The sequence below is a fragment of the Pseudorasbora parva genome, chromosome 14, assembly GCF_024679245.1.
Source record: "Pseudorasbora parva isolate DD20220531a chromosome 14, ASM2467924v1, whole genome shotgun sequence".
NCBI classification, from domain to species: Eukaryota; Metazoa; Chordata; class Actinopteri; order Cypriniformes; family Gobionidae; genus Pseudorasbora; species Pseudorasbora parva.
In genome coordinates this window covers 25,755,932-25,778,600 of record NC_090185.1, presented here as the reverse complement: position 1 = coordinate 25,778,600, position 22,669 = coordinate 25,755,932, and the positions used below count along the sequence as shown (strand labels likewise).

The following is a 22,669-nucleotide window of genomic DNA, read 5'->3' as shown; positions in this document are numbered from 1 at the left end:
TGACATCGCCGTCGGTGTATGAATGGGTGAATGTGAGGCAAAAATGTAAAGTGCTTTGGATGGCCATAGGGTCTGTTAAAAGCGCTATATAAATGCAGTCCATTTACCATTTACCATGATGTTTTATTCCTTTTCTGGACATTGATAGTATAGTGTGCATACACTTGGATACGCTCTCGGACTAAATATAAAATATCTTAAACTGTGTTCCAAAGATGAATGGAGGTCTAATGGGTGTGGAACGACATTAGGGTGAGTCATTAATGACATAAATTTTATTTTTGGGTGAACTAATATCTAAATTGTTGTGCATTTAAACATGGCAACGGTTTCTTTTAATATGAATCACCATAGTATAATGTAATCTCATATCTGCTATTAACTACTATTGCTTTTATAAATCCCAGGTCAGAATGGCTTTTCTTGCATGCTCTTACCATCTGAAGGTTTTTCACCACTGGTTTCGCCCTCTGCCGCTATGGAGAAGAGAAGATATGCATATTCAGAGAACGTGCCAGCATTTCGTAAGACTTTAGCTGAAACCCCTCACATAAAATAAACACACATTTACTGTCACAAATCATTAACGGCTGAATAAACACCTTGTTCCTCGCGTCAAAACGTTTGTTTTGCCCCAAAGCAATGAGAAACACCTTTGCCATTAAAACAATCTATTAACCAGGTCTGGTTGTTTTATACGAGTGTGAAAGCAGAGTTCTAGGAAGCTCTTACTGAATGGTATGTTCTTGTCTGATTTTATCTCTGGTTCCTGGGTAACATCGGTCTTTACCAGATGAATGCTGCCTAAACCTCTGAAATGCACGGGATGCTGCCGAGTTTACATCCCAAAGCCTTGACCGACATGATGGCACTGCGGCCCTTTCTTATGGATTTGTGTCAGTCAGAGGATGTGAACTTTACACAAAACCTTTTGAAAAAGGCACTCCAGAGAACTAATTCGGCTCCGGCTGACGGATAGAAGGGGGGAGAGAACGCAAAGAGACAGTCAAAAAGAAAACAGGCGCGAGAGACAGCGCGCAGAGAGGTGAGAGGAAGACAGCAGAGGGAAGGAGAGAAGAAAAGAGGGCTTTTCTTTTGTTCAATCTATCGAGTAATGGCTGTGTTTCCTGCCAGAAGTCTCGTGTCATCTCCGATGACTGGCTGTCACATCATATCAAGCCTGTCTCAACATCTTAACTGTCCCACGCCACAGTTTTCACCATCTTCCCTGGCATCGCATCTCCACTTTCATACGATTTGCTCAACTGGATGTGTTTCATCACCTTATAACCGATGGGAAATAATAAAGGCGCTGAGCTGCTTTGGGCTTAATTATTCAACTGAAATTAACATTAACATTATGAGCAGAAAAACGAATAATTGCCTGCTGCTTACCACCTTGGTGTGAATCCACTGTTGATAAGACCTTGAATTACCTATGAAACAGAACAGCATGAGAAAGTTATTAAATATTATTTAAAAAAGATTTTATTTATAAGAAATTAATAATTAAGGATGCATTTAATTAATCAAAAGTGACAGTAAATACATTTATAATGCTACAAAAGTTTTCTATTTCTAATAAACATAAATAAAAATACATTAATATTTTTTGAGCACCAATATATATTAGAGCTGTCAATTTGAATTCTCAAATTGAGAACATAAAAGTTTGTAAATATGTAATATATGTGTGCGTGCGTGCAACTTTTAAACAAAAAAAGAAAACAAATCTAAGACTTAAACTGTGAAACAGCAACTTTATTTATTAACAAAAATAGTTTTGATAAATAAATGAAAATTCTGTCATCATTTACACAACCTCATTTCATTTTAAACCTGCATGTCTTTTATGGATGGTTTCTTGACAACTGGTCATTTCCATTTTATTTGTATGGAAAAGAGCAGCATGAACCTTCTTCAAGATTTCTTATTTTGTATTTCAAAGTCAGGAAATGAGTAATTAATGACAGAAACTTCATTTTGGAAGAGCTACTTTAAATTTTCTATTTCAAAATGCCTAATGTTATTGCAGCTACTGCTTCCCAAGGGTAAAAGTAGTGTGAGTGTGTGTGAGCTGTTTTCACTCATTGAAAGATGGAGAGGTGGCACTCACTTCTACAGAAGCCCCCCTCTGTGATCTCCTCTTCATAGACGTCTGTAAAGCCCCTTCCTGAGTTTAATTTGGCCAGTCTGCCTTCAATGAACTGCCGCCATAAATTAAAGTATCACAGGTTATTAAGGAAGAAGGGGGGATGGAGAACAACACCAAAACAATTCCATCTAGACTGCTCCAGACGTGGTCACTGTGTGTAATTTACATCAGGTGATGGATTAACATGGCAGAGGAGAATGTTGTGTGAGCAATGCCTTTTGGGAAGTTTAATTTCCTCTCGTCACGTAGAGGACATAAAAGAGATCTAATAAATATGCCCATTAAAACTAGGCCTATGACTTTTTATTTTAAGAAGTATGAATTTTAGAAGTTGATTTTAAAATACTTATACAACAATAAATAAATAAATAAATAAATAAATAAATAAATAAATAAAAATAATAGATAACTATACATTAAAAATATTTTCTGAATATATATAATCAGATCATAGTAAAAATGTCTATGTCAATGTCTTAAAAAGATTTAAACCTTTTGGAAGGATGTGGAAACTTATATTTTGTATTTTAAATATATAAAATAAACTAATATCATAAATATATAATAGATCAATTATACATATATTATGTAAAGGAATAGATAAAACATTACTACATTATAAAAAGATATTAAAGCATGATATAGTACAGTTAATAATTTGGGTTCTTTTTGTAAACTATTATATATACAATTTGTAATTGTATATACAGTTTGACAATGTTCATATTTATTTTATGGTCCATAAACTCACAAAAAAGCTATAAAGACATTAAGGAATTTATAAATGTTCTGCAGTTTATGGAAATGTATTTATCATTCCAAAATTAACTTAAGTTTTACGTTCTTATGGGATTAAATAATAACATCTAAAAAAAGATGCTTGTATTTACGCATCTTTTTTTATATATGCTTATGTACTCATACACTGTATAACAAAAATAAAATAAAAAGTTGCTACTTTAAATTTAAGTACAATCAACTTGGGTTTTTAAGTACTTTTAACTTAAATTACATTAAACTGATTTTAAAAATGAGCTAAATCTTGCATAACTTATAAAAAAGTTGACAATTACTTTAACTCATTAATTGCAAAACTTATTGATCATAGCTTTTACAGTGTATACAATGTATGATTTAGCACATGGTATATTTATTTTATATAACAAACACAAATTAAATATTCTTGAAATGCTTGCATATATATGCTTTTAGAAATGTGCAAATATATTTGTGTATAAAGTTGTTTTTTCCACATGTTTTCAGACAATGTTACCTTGAATTTGTTCACTTTTTGCATAAGTCACACAAATTGTGAAGTCAAAGCACACTTCTGCCTACGCTTTAAGGGCTAGGAGTTTAACCGCAAGTAGAGCAAGTAGAAGCAGAAGTGCTTCTTGATTTCTGTGCAAGTGCTTTGAACAGCAAAGTGGAAAAAAATCATTTTAATGGGACCACTGGAGTAACACTGGGCCAGAACAGGTCTCAGGTGCCCCAGTAACAGGGTGAGGACATCTCTAGGGGTCAGCACCTTTCATTGGACTCTGCTACAGGGTAACTTCATTACAATCTCTTTAATGAGTGATGAGACCACAGGGTTCAGTCTCAGACATCCAATTAGAGCATGTGATCAGGTCAAATTAACACCTATCCAAAACCTCATCCTTTAGTATCGTGTTACAGACACACTTTCGTCCCATTAATTGGACACTGCTCCTACCTATCTGCTTGTTTAGGGGATATTTAAAGGTTGGTATCTAATAGAGCTGGATATTGACACAAATATCATGATTACATTTGATTTCAATTTACAAGCGTGTGATTCATTATCAGTTAATTTTGAACATATCAGGTACAGTGCGTCAATTTTTCCTCAAGAAAAAAACAGATCAACTAATGCTATAAACTACACAGGGAAACCTTTATAACATTAACGGTTAAAATTAACAACGAAATTTTATACAAACATTACATACACATGTAAATGATTTTTAATGATATAATTATGTTTCTACTTCACTTAGGTTTTTGAAATATAAATATGATGAATTTATTCAAACATACATTAAATATTAAAGAACAGGTTAAGTATAAAAAAATATAAGCTGTTTTATTGTTTTTTTTTACACGGTTAAAACACTGAATGAGCGATTACATGAGACATGATGCAGTTTGGTAAGTCTTATCGTATCTTTCAACATACCTTCTGATGTTGTTATTTCTGTTTATGTCATGCTATTACTAATAGTAAAGAGGAAGAGATGTTTGGTTAATGTGCGCTTGAACTGAAGTGGCTACAGCGATTCATCACGACACATTAAAGAGCAGCAAAAAAAAAATTCATAATAAAATTTGACAGAATTTGAAAGCTGAGACTTTGTTTCACATCAAAAGTAATAAAGAACAAAGCTAATTGTGATTTATTGGTGTGCTACAATTAATGTTTAGCAAAGATGTTTTTTCACAAATGCTGAAAACAGAAGGACTAAAAGAATTTAACCTGATAACCGTCACGAGGACGAGGACGCACTGAAGGTCTCTTAGTTTAAATTAGCTCAAAATTACTATCAGATGTAAGTAATTACCTTGACAAACTATACATCATTAAAAAGATCTAAGACTAAAGTTTAATTTTTTTACCTCTGTTTTATTCTCAAAGTCTTATAGTGACCGTAATGTGTTAATATGTTCCAGGAGTTATGAATATGATCTTGGGCGTCGCTACCTTTTGATTGTAATATGCGCGTCATTTGCTCCCATTCATAAAAAAATCCTCCTTGGTCGTCATGAAGACACTCGACAAAACAACTTCCCTCAGGGCTTTTACTTCAAAAGTGTGCAGATGTGGAGAAATATTGATAGATTCTCACACGTTTGAGTCAAATTTCTATACAGAGAAGTATTATTTATTCAATCTTTATCCAAAATCCGCGGATGTATGATTATGAGAGCAGTAGGCTGTGATATGCTGTGTTTTCAATTCATTCTGGCAGCCGGAGGGCGCTGGAAAGCTGTACTACTGAAAATTCACCCCATGGGGAACACATGAAGAACAGACACACCATGTGACATTCAGGAAGTATCTGACATATGGACATATCCACACAGCTCCCTGGGATTGTCAGATCGCTATTTTATGCAGATAAACACGTTTTAAGACAATAAACACACAATCGCGGCAATATATGGTTGGTCTGTGTTCTTTATGCCATGTTGGGTGGTTTCATAATAGATGATATTTATAATGCAATGCTATTCCACATAGCTTTTAGCATTGTATATTTTCTGTCAGATTTTTTGACCCGAAGCTATATGAGATCACATATTGTTATATAAAACACTTGATTATATAAAACACTCTACATATAAAATATAAAGTGATATGAAGCAAGTTTTGAATAAAACATGATTTTAATCGTATAAATTGTTGTTTTGCTGGTGTGCTAAGCTAACATGCTAGCTTGCCCTAGATGCACCTGCCACTGAGTAAATACTTTATTTTTATGAACATTTTCTAAATGTAAAACTACTGAAATGCTTATTTGGACGAAATGCATTCAATAGAGTCTCAGTGAGGGTAAAGTGAGAGGTTTGATTTAGAAATGAGGTTTGAATAGAACAGTTTGAATAGAGAATCGTTAGTAATTATAATGCAGACAAAAGAATAATAATTAGAGCCATAACCAGTCCGCAGAAGTGTGAATGCCGGGGAGACAAACTGAATGGGGCAGTTTGCACCTCTAAACAATAGAGGCAATACAGCGACTGAAAGCTGAGAAGATGTGGCAATAAACATCAGTTGATATTTCAGCGATATCTCAAAATAAAATCACATGAAACGATCTTGTAAAACGTTTAATAAAATTCAGAGTTTTAGACTGATCATCTTCAGATCTGAAATATAACATGGTCAGACTTGTGGCTTTAGCTGTAGTGCATTTCTAGATTTCTCCAAGGCCCACTTCAATTTTATTTTCATAAAGATATTTCATACAAATAAATTTCTAATAACTTTACAAAACTTTGAAGCTTATTATAGCTTTTTTTTATTATAAAAAATATTATCATTTTGACTTTACAGTAAACTGCCAGGTGTCTGCTTTCAAATGAGACCATAATTATGCTTTTAGTGCAAAGGATTCACAAACTGTATTTGTTTTAGTCTGAGTATACATTTCTTAGGATTTTTTCAAAATTTAGAAATCAGCTTAACAGGTTAAGTTCTTCAAAATAAAAATCGATAATTCACATTCATTTTCTACATTTCTTTATTTTATAATGCTATATTAATGTTGCACAAATGTAAAATATATATAATTTTTTTTAAACGCTATATTTAGGGTAAATGCATCGTAAGCTAGAATATATAATAACAGATTTGTAATCTTCGCATTAATTATGACATGAACAAAAGGCATCGCCTCTAGCTTCAAAAACGTTTCCAAGCAACTAAATTTGTTGAATGCAACTACGACACATTGAAAAAAACAAAAGTGCCGTGTCTGAAGGTGTCGAGGGGGTAGTGATGAGAATCTGGAGGAAGAACCAGTTAACCGGACCCGTGCAGACAGGGAGATGGGGAGATGCCAGAGTGCTGCGAGCGCTCTCTCGTTGGCAGGGTGATCGCGAGTTAGCATCAGGCGCTGGAAGACGTGGAGGGGGGAGTTAGGATACAGAAAGCAGGTCGTCGTTGACAGACTACCCCCGCAATCTCTTGGCAGCCAGCCTCTACTCGTTTCTAGGCAGGGCTGGCCTCCAAGCGGATGTGGTTCATGGTCAGAACGGGGCACTGCGGTGCTGGCCTTTTGCAATACGGCCAAGTTGGAGATAAGGCCTCTCCCGGAGCTACTGCACGGGCGGGAGGTGGAGATGTCTTTGAACTGCTGGTCACTATCTGGGTTTTGGAAGGAACATTATGTGGATGGTGCATCAAGACGGAGACGTGATTAAATGCGCAACTGCTCGTTCCGGGTATAAATTAAGACTTCAGTTGAGGGGGGAGGCAAAGAGGCTCGATATATGGCTATAAATAGAGCTGGAGGGAGCGATGGTTCAAGTGCAAGCAAGACAGTAATCCTCTTGGATTCTAAGAGTTATTGTGCAATAAATTGAATGAGTATCTATATAAAAATCAAACATGTCAACTAAGATCACAAATCAAGAACAATGTTTTTTACGTGTAATTTACGGTTGAGGCTGAAAACTGTGAGCATCTCCTCCATCGTTTCCACTTTACCTGCTTGAAGAGTTGCAGGTTCACGGCCATCTCAAGGAAACTTCTCATGGTGCTGGAGCGGTGTGCCACAAAGCTCTTTTCGCAGAAGGTGATTGGCTCTCCCTGGGGACAAGAAAGCCAGCTTTAATGAACATAGACAGTCCGCTATTGGCTAAAACGCCTGCAAACTGTGCTGCTTCATCCGAGACTCACAGACAGATGTTTTGTTTGACTGCGCTCATTTGTTTATCATCATCACCCGTTGCAATCAATTACATCATTTCAATTTCTCTTCGAGTCACATGAACAGAATACAAAAAAAAAGTTGCCAGAAGAGAACTAAAGGCTGGTTAGGAGGATACACTTCTTCCGTATGTGTCAAAGGAAAAGGTTTTGGAATTTTCTGGCCATATAGATTTGAAAACAACATTGTTCTATGCAAATCGTTCATAAAACCCATCCCCACGCAAATTTTATTGCATTGTTATGGTGGATGAGAGATCAATGCACTGCAACTGAAGAAAACACAAGCAAATAGAAAAAACACCCACAAATTAAGAAAACATCTTCATCAGTTTGACAACACGTTCTGCAAATACTCACAGCACAAACAAAGAAAAAAAACTGCTGCAAATACTTACAATACATATAATCAGGATGTTAAATCTAAAACTACCCTTTCAGGTCATCGACGACACCCCTGACGAGTAGAGGTTGAACAATAAGCGGTCCCAGCCGAGTTCATTACTTGTTGGGGAGTCCTCATTTCCATTGTGGTCTGTGTTATTTGCGGTCTGTTTCTGTATTTGGTTGTGTTTTGACTATTTGCAGCGTTTCTGTATTAACCCCTTAAGTGTCACTGGCCCACCGGTGGGCCCATTTGCCACTGCATGTTTAAAACAATATATCCTATATTTATCCTGATCTAATGTTGACAAACTATATATCATTCGAAAGCTTACGAACTCAAGATTCATCCTGTGCAAACTGATTTGAAATCGGACCTTGCTTTACCATGGAAACGGTGCTCTAAATTATTCTAGCGGGCTCCTACCCAAGTGGCGTTGTCATGTTTCATATTTATTTAACATATTTATTTAATTTATAATAAAAACCTTTTCTAATCTTGACAAAACGCATATCGTCGGAAAGGTCTTAGTCTCACGGTTCTATATCTGCAAACAGTTTTGTGATATTTACACAAAAATATATACATTTGACACAGGAAATTGCATTTAAAAAAATCTATGGAATTTCAATGACACCCGGTGGCTATTTGTGGTACAACGCCTAAACAAAATCTCATGGGAACTTCAATTTTTGTGATATCAACTTCAAATTTGGAACACAAATTGATTAGACATATGGCTTTGATTTGATAGTAATTTTAGAGTCCACATTATTTTGTAACATATATATTTTATATTAAATATTAAATATCTTGTACAGTATATTTGATTTACAGTACATTTAAACTTCCATAACTATTTTAAACTTAAATTTTTTGAAGTGATTTCACTTGAGCAATACTCTGCTGACTGTCTTCTTTAAAATGAGACCAAACTTATGTCTATATTCCAAAGCATTCTTGAATTGCAACCATTTAAGTTTGGATAGTGAATTTTCATTTATATTTTCAAAAAGGGGGGTGACACTTAAGGGGTTAAGTTCCTTTGTAAGTATTTACAGTGCGTTTCTTTATTTGGTTGTGTTGTGAGTATTTACAGTGCGTTTCTTTATTTGGTTGTGTTGTGAGTATTTACAGTGCGTTTCTTTATTTGGTTGTGTTTTGAGTATTTACAGTGCGTTTCTTTATTTGGTTGTGTTTTGAGTATTTACAGTGCGTTTCTTTATTTGGTTGTGTTTTGAGTATTTACAGTGCGTTTCTTTATTTGGTTGTGTTTTGAGTATTTACACTGCGTTTCTTTATTTGGTTGTGTTGTGAGTATTTACACTGCGTTTCTTTATTTGGTTGTGTTGTGAGTGTTTACAGTGCGTTTCTTTATTTGGTTGTGTTGTGAGTATTTACAGTGCGTTTCTTTATTTGGTTGTGTTTTGAGTATTTACAGTGCGTTTCTTTATTTGGTTGTGTTGTGAGTATTTACAGTGCGTTTCTTTATTTGGTTGTGTTTTGAGTATTTACAGTGCGTTTCTTTATTTGGTTGTGTTTTGAGTATTTACAGTGCGTTTCTTTATTTGGTTGTGTTGTGAGTATTTACACTGCGTTTCTTTATTTGGTTGTGTTGTGAGTGTTTACAGTGCGTTTCTTTATTTGGTTGTGTTGTGAGTATTTACACTGCGTTTCTTTATTTGGTTGTGTTGTGAGTATTTACACTGCGTTTCTTTATTTGGTTGTGTTTTGAGTATTTACAGAGGGTTTCTTTATTTGGTTGTGTTTTGAGTATTTACAGTGCGTTTCTTTATTTGGTTGTGTTGTGAGTATTTACACTGCGTTTCTTTATTTGGTTGTGTTTTGAGTATTTACAGAGGGTTTCTTTATTTGGTTGTGTTTTGAGTATTTACAGTGCGTTTCTTTATTTGGTTGTGTTGTGAGTATTTACAGTGCGTTTCTTTATTTGGTTGTGTTGTGAGTATTTACACTGCGTTTCTTTATTTGGTTGTGTTGTGAGTATTTACAGTGCGTTTCTTTATTTGGTTGTGTTGTGAGTATTTACACTGCGTTTCTTTATTTGGTTGTGTTGTGAGTATTTACAGAGGGTTTCTTTATTTGGTTGTGTTGTGAGTATTTACAGAGTGTTTCTTTATTTGGTTGTGTTGTGAGTATTTACAGTGCGTTTCTTTATTTGGTTGTGTTGCGAGTATTTACAGAGTGTTTCTTTATTTGGTTGTGTTGTGAGTATTTACAGAGTGTTTCTTTATTTGGTTGTGTTGTGAGTATTTACAGAGTTTTTCTTTATTTGGTTGTGTTGTGAGTATTTACACTGCGTTTCTTTATTTGGTTGTGTTGTGAGTATTTACAGTGGGTTTCTTTATTTGGTTGTGTTTTGAGTATTTACAGAGTGTTTCTTTATTTGGTTGTGTTGTGAGTATTTACAGTGCGTTTCTTTATTTGGTTGTGTTGTGAGTATTTACAGAGGGTTTCTTTATTTGGTTGTGTTGTGAGTATTTACAGAGTTTTTCTTTATTTGGTTGTGTTGTGAGTATTTACAGTGCGTTTCTTTATTTGGTTGTGTTGTGAGTATTTACAGAGTTTTTCTTTATTTGGTTGTGTTGTGAGTATTTACAGAGTTTTTCTTTATTTGGTTGTGTTGTGAGTATTTACAGAGTTTTTCTTTATTTGGTTGTGTTGTGAGTATTTACAGAGGGTTTCTTTATTTGGTTGTGTTGTGAGTATTTACAGAGTGTTTCTTTATTTGGTTGTGTTGTGAGTATTTACAGAGTTTTTCTTTATTTGGTTGTGTTGTGAGTATTTACAGAGTGTTTCTTTATTTGGTTGTGTTGTGAGTATTTACAGAGTGTTTCTTTATTTGGTTGTGTTGTGAGTATTTACAGAGTGTTTCTTTATTTGGTTGTGTTGTGAGTATTTACAGTGCGTTTCTTTATTTGGTTGTGTTGTCAGTATTTACAGAGTGTTTCTTTATTTGGTTGCATTTTGGGTATTAGCAGTTGTCAAACGGATTTCTTTTTATGTGCTTCCTTCAGTTGAAGTGGGTTGAGCTCTCTCGGCCACCATACATCATCGCATTGAATGCAATTATCTCTATATGGACTGTTTAAAGAACAATTTTCATTGAAAAGTCAATTATGTTCAAAAACTTGTTTCTATATACAAGGTTTGCAAAACTATTCCTAAGAATGGTTTTACGAACAATTTTCAGAGAAATTCATGAACGAGGCTCAATAACAAGAACAGCTAGCATTTCAAGCAACCTTTCTTTTTTGTTCTAATTATAATCCAATTATAAATTTGTATAATTCATTTTCACAACAGCTGAGCGGCGTGGCTTAAAACCTGTCTGATCTGTGCATTTGTTACCATCGTTCTTGGTGCTTGGGGGTCAATAACAAAAGAGACCCATGAGGTATCACACTACAGTGACCTATATAAGTCCATGATTGCCGACTCTTGCATGGGAGCTAATTATGATCTCCCTGCATTGTTTCATTTACAGCTCAGTTAGATGTCGGCGCTCTGTTAAGGCGCTGATGGGAAAGCATATGGGCTCCATAAAGCAGAGCGGTATTTCACACAGATGATGCGTTGCAAATGGAAGAACCTCTTAGAAATGCAGCACACAGAAGATAAGCCATTATCGCAGAACATGACAGTAATGCTGGTGAAATACTGGATGTGTAAAATCAAATACTGCTATCACATTTCAGATGCATGCAGGCTTTCTTCAAGAAGGAATGCTATGAAATTATGCAAAAATTACTGATTTAATAATAAAATATTGCAACTAATGCAATGTTTTCAACTAAATCGCACTGCAATGCTGTCATTTCAAAGACCTAAGGGTGTTTTTGTCTCTGTAATAACAAAGTGAAATATTAATCAAAATAAAGCAGCACAAAGGCTGATTTTCAATCGTTCGACTTCTCAGACTCTTAATGAGATGGGGCCGACTGTCAAAAGAGCGACCCATATTTGAGCTTGTGTTTTAAAGCAAATGCAGAGAAAATGAAAGTGGTGTGACTGAGGGCCTTCTATTAAAAAAAAACAAAAAACGAATGAAAATAGTGGTAATTCCATGTAGATTTGCAGACAATGGGCTCAATTGAGGCACTGCTTTGAAGGCTAAGAGTTGCGCAGACTTGACTTCGAGCATGTGTGTATTTTTTTCTAGCGGCGAAAAGACAGTTTGTGCACAACCGCTAAAACATCAATAATGTATCTTCGCTCTGTGGGTCTACACAAACCAATTACTCTCTGCCTTGCCAACAAAGATGGCCACATTTGACAAACAGAGAGCACACTTTGTTTTCCTCAACGCCACTCACGTAACCGGGAGGCACATTTCAGGAGTTTAGAGGGTCTGAGAGGACCACGAAGGGCCTGAGACTTCAAAGAGACAGTCCAGGCTTTTCAACATCTGACATTTCAGCTATGCAGACAGGCCCACCTTTCCCTGCACCTGGTTTTCCCTTTCTTTAAGCCTTTCTTTCTCTTGAAATGGCTTTGACTGAAAAATAAAAATAGGCCATTTCTTAGTTTAACTGAAACATTCTTAAAGTCTTCATAAAAATGTGACTTTTTTTTTTTAGAGTCATTAAAACTTTTTTAAAAATTGCAAATGAATAAAGTCGTTTTAAAATGTGATCTTATTTTTCACTGAGACATAAGCAAAAATAAAAATGCAAAAATATTTATAAACGCATCCTTATAAAATAATTTAATTATGTATCAAGGTGGTATGTGCTGGTGTTGATAAAGTAATGATAAGGTGATATTTCATGCAGAGCTTGAAGTGAAGAGTAATAGTCTTACAGGTTTGTATCTCAGGGCGTCCCGATAGGAGCCAAACAGCGCAGCTTGAGCATGCAGAAAGGCCCGTGCCACCCCACTGCCTGTAGCAGTTGACTGTTTTTTCAGCTTACTCTTCAGACTGGAGACCTAAAAGAGAGAAAGAGAGGGAGAGAGTTAAATTAACACCTCTGAAATAGGTGGAGGATGAGGCAAACCCATTCAGAGTGTGAAGTGTCACATTTACAGGTCACCCCCCCTCCCTAAAAACCAGAGAAAGAAATAAAGAAAAGCCTTCCATCTCTCAAGAGCACCTGCTGCTCTGTTAATTGAAGCAATGGTGCCGTGTGAAGGGGTGGGGCCAGAGAGCCAAAATTACTTTGGCAGGAAATATTGGTCTCTTACCTTCTCTTTCTTACTAGCTACTTACTAAATCTCTTGACATACATAAATATACTTTCATTATATACTTTACAATTATCTGCCACTGGTCTGCTTTTAGCTCCTTTTTAAATGAGTCTGATACTGATGAAGATCCCATTTTTAATTAAATGAGTCCTTTTATTTTTGTGAGTAAATGAAAAGGAAATTCTTTAAAAAAGGAAAGAAGATTTGCTTTAAATTAGAAATATGGAGTAACCAGTGTTGGGGAGAGGAGCTTTTAAAAGTAATGCAGTACAATATTGTGTTACTCCCTAAAAAAAAGTTACTTTTGTGTTACTTAGTTACTTTTTATGGAAAGTAATGTTACGTTACTTTTGCATTTCCATTTCTCAACTTGCTGGACTTGCTTGTTTGTTCCTTAATTATAATTATAATACCAAAGAGAGTTATATTTTTGGCAAATGTAAAGGTCTAAATAAATAAGCCTTTAAATAAAATAAATAAGCCTTTAAATAAATAAAAAGGTAAAAATAATAAACCTGGTGTCCTCCGCGATTCCTGTTCATTCCAACAACAAAGCACAGGAATGCAACAAGGTTGTAAACACGACTTCGGAAGTGAGAATTATGGAATTTTCGATTGCACGCAATTTCACTCAACATGGGGACAGGACAGTTTTTCGGTCAAAAAAAAATGGGAAAAACAAAGTAAAGGCCTTTGCACACTAAGTCTGAAATTTTCGCATGCGTTTTTTTGTATTTGTGATCCGAAAAATTTGTCACAAAAAGAGACCTTGCACACTGAGTCCGATGCGAATTAATGAATGCGTTACGGGAAAAAATGCAAAACAAGACAAAGTGACGTTTAGTGAGGATGATTTGTTTGTCCTGAGGAGATATTGGGTTTATCCACTTCTGCGATTACATAGAGAGCAGTTTTTCCCTCCTTATCAAGCGGGATTATCCAGACCGACCGACCGATATGTCTATAAGAGATTCCGTATATAAGAGTATATATGAGAAAATATAAGAGATTCCGACCGACAGACAGAGCTTTACAGAGACTTGATGTGCTATAAATATAGCTGTGATATAATAATATTTGTAGTATTTTTGCTAGAATAATATGTATGTTGGCTCTGAGTTGTCTCTCAAAAAACCCAAAAACGCAGAAAATCGAACCTGTTCCGACTTTTTTTGATGGACGAAAGTTTCGGAGGCAGTGTGCAAGCATGATTGACATAACATGAGGTCGAATTTATTTTTTGGCGTGCGTAAATTTCGCACGCGAATTAGTGTGCAAAGGCCTTAACTTGCGTTACTTGAAAAAGTAACTCAGATATTTAGTTGTAAATGTAAAAGTAATGCATTACTTTACTCATATTTGAAAAAATAAGTAATCTGATTACTTAACTCATGTTACCCCCAACATTGGGTGTAACCAACATACGTGACATCTGATCATGGGACAAGAAAACCATAAAATAGGGAATTAGAGAGAGCAAAGTTTAGTACATGACATCAAAAGGCATGACCCAAAGAAAACGTCAAGATACACATTATGAAAAATATTACTTATTAATTAAAGCTTTTGTTGAAAATATTATAAAATTAGAGAAAGCAAAGGTTAGTTTATGCTGTCATTTGTCAACTGGCATGTACCAAAAACATCAAGATATTCATGATTCAAAATGTCACTAATCAAAATATTTATAATTTATGAATTAAAATTAAATACAAATAATTTATTGGACAATAAAACCCCTGGACATTTTTAGAGTCACTAAAACTTAAACCTTAAAATTAGTATAAAAATTATTAAATGCGTATGAAACTGTTCTTATTTGCTTTATTATGTTTTTTTAAATGTTTATTTGTAATCGACCCATAAGCCAAAATAAATATGTATGCATATTTATAAATGCATACTTATTAATAAATAATATAATCAAGGAAAAGTATTTGAATTGCATGTCCCCTCCAGATTTTTCCCCATACTCCCAAGCCTTCTGTATCAAAGCATCCAAGCCTGTCATGAGACACAGCGGTGCACGAACACATGGGGATGAACCATGAAGCAGTGCTTGATCCAGGTAATGTAAGGTTAACCAAATTGATTACATATGCTGTGGCGCTCATAACCATCTGCTGGCAATTCATTTGCACGCTTGCAATTGACACTGAGCAGCGTGCATATCAATAATCAGTTTAGATTGCTTCATTAGGGAAGATCAAGCAAGGACCATAATCGAGAGCGTGTAGGCATTCTACTGAATACCAAGAGGCAGTTCAGCTTAGGAGCGCAGCAAAACCACCTGAGTGAATCGCCACTGACCCCTTTGAATGCGGAAAGAGGTTTTGTTCCGGATGTTCACAAAATGTGGCATTCTTCATATAGAACAAGTTTAATTTGTTCCATTTGTCCCTATTGGGACGCATCTCTTCTTCACAGAGTCCCTGAGCTGATATGGTGAATACTCAGAAGCATCAAACAGGAAGTTTAGCGGCACTAAATTAACAAGTGTCATCTCCATATTCACACTGGCTAAGTGCTTTTATGTTTATGTAAAGTTGGCGCCATATTAATATTTCATGTTGATGCGTTGTCTTTTTTCCCCTCACTTCTCTCGCTCTCCCCAAACAATCCGTTAAACAGTCTTCATTTTTGAAGAATCAAAGAAAGCAAAATGCCACTCACACTCAGGAGAACGTTCACCATACCCAGTGGGCAAATAAGAGGAGATAAAACAAAAGGTTGTGCAAGAGAATGTCTTCAAAATTTCTGAATTCAATTTAAGTGTATATATAAATGAAATAAATGTTTACGTAATATTTATTATTTACAATTATACATGCACCCCACCCCTCAAATATATACATACACACACACACACACACACACACACACACACACACACACACGCAGTCAAAATTAGCGAGTTAACGCATGCAGTTTAAAATATGTAACGCAATTAACACAGTCAACAGAAAACACGCTGTCTGTAAATCTGCTGTCTATGTGACAGTCACACACACGACGCTCAGAACCAGAATTGAGTTCTTTTGCGACTGAACAAATAGCACACAGAATTATCCCCATCAGACGTATCCTCATAAGAGAAGTCTTAAATCTGCATGTCAGAACTGCGTCATGTTAAGCATTGGCAGATCTTAAAAGTGACAGCAGCCTAATAAAACAGTTAGTGATGTATGTCTTTAATGTTATTGTTACACAAATGTAACAGAAAATTGTAGCTTTAACAAGTTAATTAGGTTAATCTATATTTAATTGATTATTTACACAGTGCAGACTGTTTAATAAATTTACCTGTTCGACAGGTAAATATGACATTTATTATAATGGGTCTATGTGAAGATTGTTTTAAGTTCACTGGCCTTCATTCATAAAAAGATGCAATTACAACACATATTTAAAATATATATCTTTAAAGTTTAAAGTCAAATTTTATCAAATTATACTGAATAATCTGTATACATTTTGAATTGAATACTTGATTAAATTTGGTGGAATTTTACTATTAATTGAAATGCATAAATTTAAAGGTTTACTTTTTTAGACATTTTGACATTTAAAGGCCCACTGATGCAATTACAACACATATTTAAAATATATATCTTTAAAGTTTAAAGTCAAATTTTATCAAATTATACTGAATAATCTGTATACATTTTGAATTGAATACTTGATTAAATTTGGTGGAATTTTACTATTAATTGAAATGCATAAATTTAAAGGTTTACTTTTTTAGACATTTTGACATTTAAAGGCCCACTGAAGTGCCTTGAAACACGCCGCATTATTCAATGTGTTGACGTAACGTCCCCTGAAACAGCTCCAGCTGTAAGAAGCTCCTCCCCTTTTTTGAAACAGCCAATAGCGTTTTGTTAATATAGTTTGACTAGAGCGGACCTTTCTGTTTGGTAAAGCCAGTTTCCTCTAACTGTTATCATCATCATCTCCTCCATAGCGCTTTGAAATGCAGCATTCTGTGCAGAATTCAAATGGGTCGACATGTTTTGTTGACTGCGCGGACTCGCGCATATGATCCACGCTGCGCTCTCGTGTCTGTAGTCTAAATTTAGACCAGAGCCGTTGGTGTGTGTGTAGTGCGTGAAACTAACGTGAAAACAGACTTCATTCACCTCACCTGAAAGCATATTTACACTGAATCGTTTCCTATCAATTATATAGTGTGCTATGTGACTTTCACTATGTAGACATTAGTAAATGTGTGTTAACAACTGACCGATTTCAGCCGCAGGTTCAGCAGTGTAGGGGCAGGCTTTAGATTCTAGAGAGCATTTTGATTGGACAGAAGATTTGATGAGAAGGTGAAGTCTGCCAAGATGTCATCAAAATCTGAGATTCCTAAATGCAAATGTTGTCAATGTTTTGGAACATAACAGCTCATGATTTTAAAGGGTTAGTTCAGCCAAAAATTAAATTGATGTCATTAATGACTCACCCTAATGTTGTTCCACACCCGTAAGACCTCCGTTCATCTTCAGAGCACAGCTTAAGATATTTTATATTTTAGTCCCAGAGTAAATGCAGTCTATGCACACTATACTGTCCATGTCCAGAAAGGGAATAAAAACATCACCAATGTCACGTGATTTCAGCAGTTTGACACGTGATCCAAACTGCTGAAATCACGTGACATTGGCGATCCGAATCATTGATCGATTCACTGATTCATGGCTGTTTGAATCTTTATTTGAGCTTTGAAAACAAATGCGTAAGAGAAGACTGATGCTGAATAAAGTCGTAGTTTTTGTTATTTTTGGACCAAAATGTATTTTCGATGCTTCAAGAGATTCTAATGAACTAACTGATGTCACATATGGGCTACTTTGATGATGTTTTTATTCCCTTTCTGGACATGGACAGTACAGTGTGCATAGACTGAAGATGAACGGAGGTCTTACAGGGGTGGAATGACATTAGGGTGAGTCATTAATGACATACATTTCATTTTTGGGTGAACTAAGCCTTTAAGGCTAACACAGTCCTACTAAAGCTAAAAAACTTCAATTTTGATTTCAGTGGGCCTTTAATATTGTTACTATTTATTATAATAAATTATTCATGTACTAATACGCAAACAAATACATGCTAGAGCAAAGAGATACACTAACATGCTGCTGTGAGCATGTAAGATATGCTGCTGCATATATACATATATTTGTTTAATTGAAATATTTCTAAATTAAACAATCATTTACTGTTAATGACAATGCAATTATTCCTTTGTCAATATTCGATTCATAAATCACATTCACAGATAATGCTGGTGATACATTTCAATTTAATAACTGGGCGGCACAAACGTGGCCAATAATTGATCAGTCAGACTAATTAGCTTCTATACTTTCAGTAACGTTAACGAGATGTGAGCGGGTGGGGCATCAGAGGGGAGCTTAGCTCTACAGGTGATAAACCTATTTGGCAGTGACATTTTTTAGTGTAAAGTCATTCAGCCTATAATCTGATCAAAGGGAGAGTCCCCCATTGGGTCCAATTATAACTATGGTATTGTAGAAGGTGGGTAGCGAGGGAGGGGGAAGGGGGGAGGGGGGAGATGACTTATGTTGAGTTATGATATTCATAATCTATGCAGAGAGGCCTTTCCACTATAGGTCTTCTCCCCATAGCTGTGATCTTTTCAATTTACATCAAGCGAGGATGGCTGAGGATGAAAGTGCAGCCTCCGACTCGCTGAGCCCGTCGAGGGCAAACACAGGGCCTCATTAAACTCTACTGCATGGACTCCCCAACAGGGTTTGAAGTGCGTCAAGTAAAGAGCACGGGGTCAGAGGTGGCCCTGAAAACAGATCTCCATTTAACTCACCAGCTGGAGATGATAATTAGCAGGTGCATCACTGTCTCCTGCTCTAAAGGATGATACCATGGAGATCTGCTCCGCGGTGGGCTTCTATTATACACCCCGAGTTTCAACAGAACACCACTTTTGAGACGCTTGCACGCGCACACACACACACACACACCGGTCTCTCCTCGAGAGCTGAGCTGTTTATGGTCAAGGGATTTTAATTCATTGAACTGGACAAGCCGCAGACAGCCGCTACACACAGTCATGTCCTCACGATATATTTTACACGTTTTCCTGATTTATAAATGGAGATCTGATGAATTTTATAGCCTGACTGGATATTTAGAGTTTTTAAATATATATTTATGTATGCATTTATGTATATAGATAAATATATTTGTATATATTTACGGTTGCAAATTTACAAAATATCTTCATGGAACATGATCTTTACTTAATATAATAATGATTTTTGGCATAAAAGAACAATCTATAATTTTGATATTGCCACAAATATACCCAATGTGACTTATGACTAATTTTGTGGTCCAGGGTCACATATACATATACAATTTTATGGATACACATATACATATATATCCAGATCTATGGTATATATAAATGATGATACAATTTATTGATAAAAGCAGAAGTAAAGTAAAAAATTACGAAAAGAGCATGTATGAAATTACCATTTACGATGATAATATAAACATGTAAATAAATCTGCTCACAATATTCTCAGGTTACACTGTGACCCTTTTGGAGTATGGCTGAAAGACTTTTCTTTTTTAAGACAGAGGGAAAATATGTTTTGTTAAGGATTCTGTCCAGGGATGGAAAGCCGTTGGGAGGCAATTAGAGGACTACAAAGAAAAAAGAAATAGATATGAAAATCTTCTGCTTTCTTTTGATGTGCAATAGGCTGAAAAGTAAACGTACACGCTGACTGAATTCACATCCTTTTAGAAAAAGACAAAGCGCATTTCAACCGTAATGTTAAAGGATCAGTCACAAAACACAGGTCAGTGTCTTGTTCTTAACATGAATAATTAATTAAATAAATAAATAATGAATTAATCACAATTATATACCTTAATATAACAATAAAGGATTTTAAAAAATGCAGTTTAGTGTATTTTTTCTTAATACAATGCATATATTAAGTAAATTAATTAATTAATAAATACATTTGTTAAAAAATATAAATAAGAAATGCTAAAAGATTAAAAAAAAAAATTGCAAGGTTAGTGTCTTTTTGTTAATATGCAGCTTAAATGTAAAATGAATAAATCCAGTAATAAATAATATAACCTAAAATAAAGAAACTTTTATCAAACATAAATCAAAGTCAAGTACCGAACTGAATGAAACACCAATACAAATGACCACTCAATAGTATTCACTAGTTAGCATTCACAATGCAAATTACTCCATCAATCACTGCTAGTTCATATGCTAACATAAGCATGCTGAATGTGCAAGTTATTCGATTTTGGTATGTGGAAGATAGAATGCAAGTTTGTAAAAAATGAAAATATCAAAACCTTCCCGCAACCCATTACATTTTTTGAATGCAAGTGTGAATGTAAACCCTTGATTTGTAAGACATCTGTATTTGATTTTGGGCTGACACTTTGCGAATCCAGCGTCTAAAGCAAAAAGCGCCAATCAAGTACAGTTATTGTTCATCAGCGGACCAATAACGGCTGTGCCTTGAGGGCAGGACACTGCATTAGTCCACTCGGGGCGGAAATGAGCCCCACCTGGGCTGCTCCGTCCCGCAAACTGCAGCACTGATCCTTTAAGAGGGTCCTGAACGGGCTTGACTGAAATAGAACGAGCGCTGAAGAACGCAACGTTCCCACTTTCCCCAAACAGTAATTGTTTGGTGTGTCAGCTGATGTAGTGCTTGTTTTTGTTTTCTCTCGAATCCCAATTAAACACTGTGCCGGGTGATCTCAGAGGAGGCGCGCGGATATTGCGCTCTCTCTGATTAATTTGTTAACCTTCATTTCGTAGCTTAATATACACGAGGTGGGTGTGCAAACTTGAATTTTCGCTGTTGATTGAGAACGTAAACGATCAAACGGAGGAAGTACAAATATAAGTTGTGTGGAAGAGACGAAAAGGGAGACAACCGGAATGACACGAGCAGCAAAGACAGAGGAACTGGAAAAGTAAACAATAGATCTGGCGTAACTTGAACAAAAGTAATAAAGTCAAAAGGAATATTTTATCAAAACAGTGTCAGGATTGATACAGGACCTGTGAACAGAGAGAGAAGCGCATCCAAATAAGACTGCAACGCTGTTTGGTAGCACAATGGATTCATAATTTTCTATTTTTAGATCGTTTTAATGACTGCACAAGTAAACACACCCCACTACCAAATCCAATTATAATTGAATAAAAAAATAAAAAAGCAACAGTTTCACAATGTTTAAGGAGAAGGAAAACACCTTCGTTTATTTGTGAGAGAGCAAACTCTCCTTTTAACATAATTTCTTGCAAAATCTACAACCACCCATCATTAAAATCTCCTAAATATTTATAAATTCAGTTCTTGATGGCACTAGAAAAACTTCAGCAACAAACACCTTCTAAAACAAAGAATATCTAGTTAGAAGAAGAAAGTTTTACACTAAAAAGACATTTTTATTTTAATGTTTATATATACGGCGGATCAAAAACTCTCTTCAGAGTGCCAAGGCATTTTAATCTTATTTTCACACAATGAAAAGTAGTGTTTAAAGGCGCTAAATTTGTTTTGAACCCTCGCGCGACGCGTTCAAAAAAAAAGCGCAGTGATTAAGACTGCGACCCAAAAAACACAATCCGTGGACTTTCAACCCCGTCCCATCTGATGTTTCCAATAAAAAGGCATGTTTGAAATCACTCTCAAACGTTCGCCACATCCTTTTTGAGCCGTGGCAATTATTATCTCTATTTGTAAAATCCGTAGGTTTGTGCAGAACGGAATCGCTACTGGCGTGGTAGCATGTCTAATAGTCAATAAATCTAAAATATTATGTGTGAAATTGGGAAAAACTGCCATTAAGTGACAGACAGCGGAGAGCACAGCATAGGGTCTCGTCTGAAAAAAGACCCAGGTAATTCAGGACAACTGTCACCCCTGACCCGTCTGAGAGCGGGTCTAGTGGTCAGACTCTCCGAATAATAAAGTCCACATGGTAAAAAAAGCCTTCAAACACTTAATTAGATGAATCTCAAAAGGTTCGGCTTGAATCAATAAAAGACTAGGGAGGAAAGAAAAGAAAAAAGAAACGCTCCAGGGTTAGTTATATTCTATTTTGCTTTATAGTTGTAAAATGCATTGATTTTTTTAGAAGCTAGAAATGCTAAAATCTGTGTTTTTAAATAATGAAAAGCAAATTAATTGATTCAATTAAATTCCATCGATTGGTCCTCTTTTAACCGTCAAATTGCGAGGCACTTTCGCCATGTGACAGACTATTTAAGGAGGAAAGGGGGAAAAAATAAACCCAGAGCTTTTGCTCGATTTAAACAGAGTTATGAATTTTAATATCCCCAAAGGTGTGATAACCAGAGGGAGAGAAAAATGAATTTTCGTGGTGATAAATATATTATTGTAGGTGACATTTACATTCAGGTGGG

General features: G+C 35.4%; 1 protein-coding gene across 3 annotated transcripts in view; it reads right to left on the bottom strand.

The window, feature by feature from the left end:
• dennd1b (DENN/MADD domain containing 1B) overlaps positions 1-22,669 on the bottom strand; it is a 122,452-nt gene that overhangs the window by 18,989 nt on the left and 80,794 nt on the right. For all 3 annotated transcript variants that reach the window (XM_067416076.1, XM_067416078.1, XM_067416077.1), the window contains 5 exons: positions 12,817-12,942; positions 7,389-7,490; positions 2,117-2,207; positions 1,396-1,436; positions 438-476 (listed from right to left, as the gene is read on the bottom strand). In XM_067416076.1, coding sequence (XP_067272177.1) covers positions 438-476; positions 1,396-1,436; positions 2,117-2,207; positions 7,389-7,490; positions 12,817-12,942 — 399 coding nt within the window. The remainder of the gene's footprint in view (positions 1-437; positions 477-1,395; positions 1,437-2,116; positions 2,208-7,388; positions 7,491-12,816; positions 12,943-22,669) is intronic.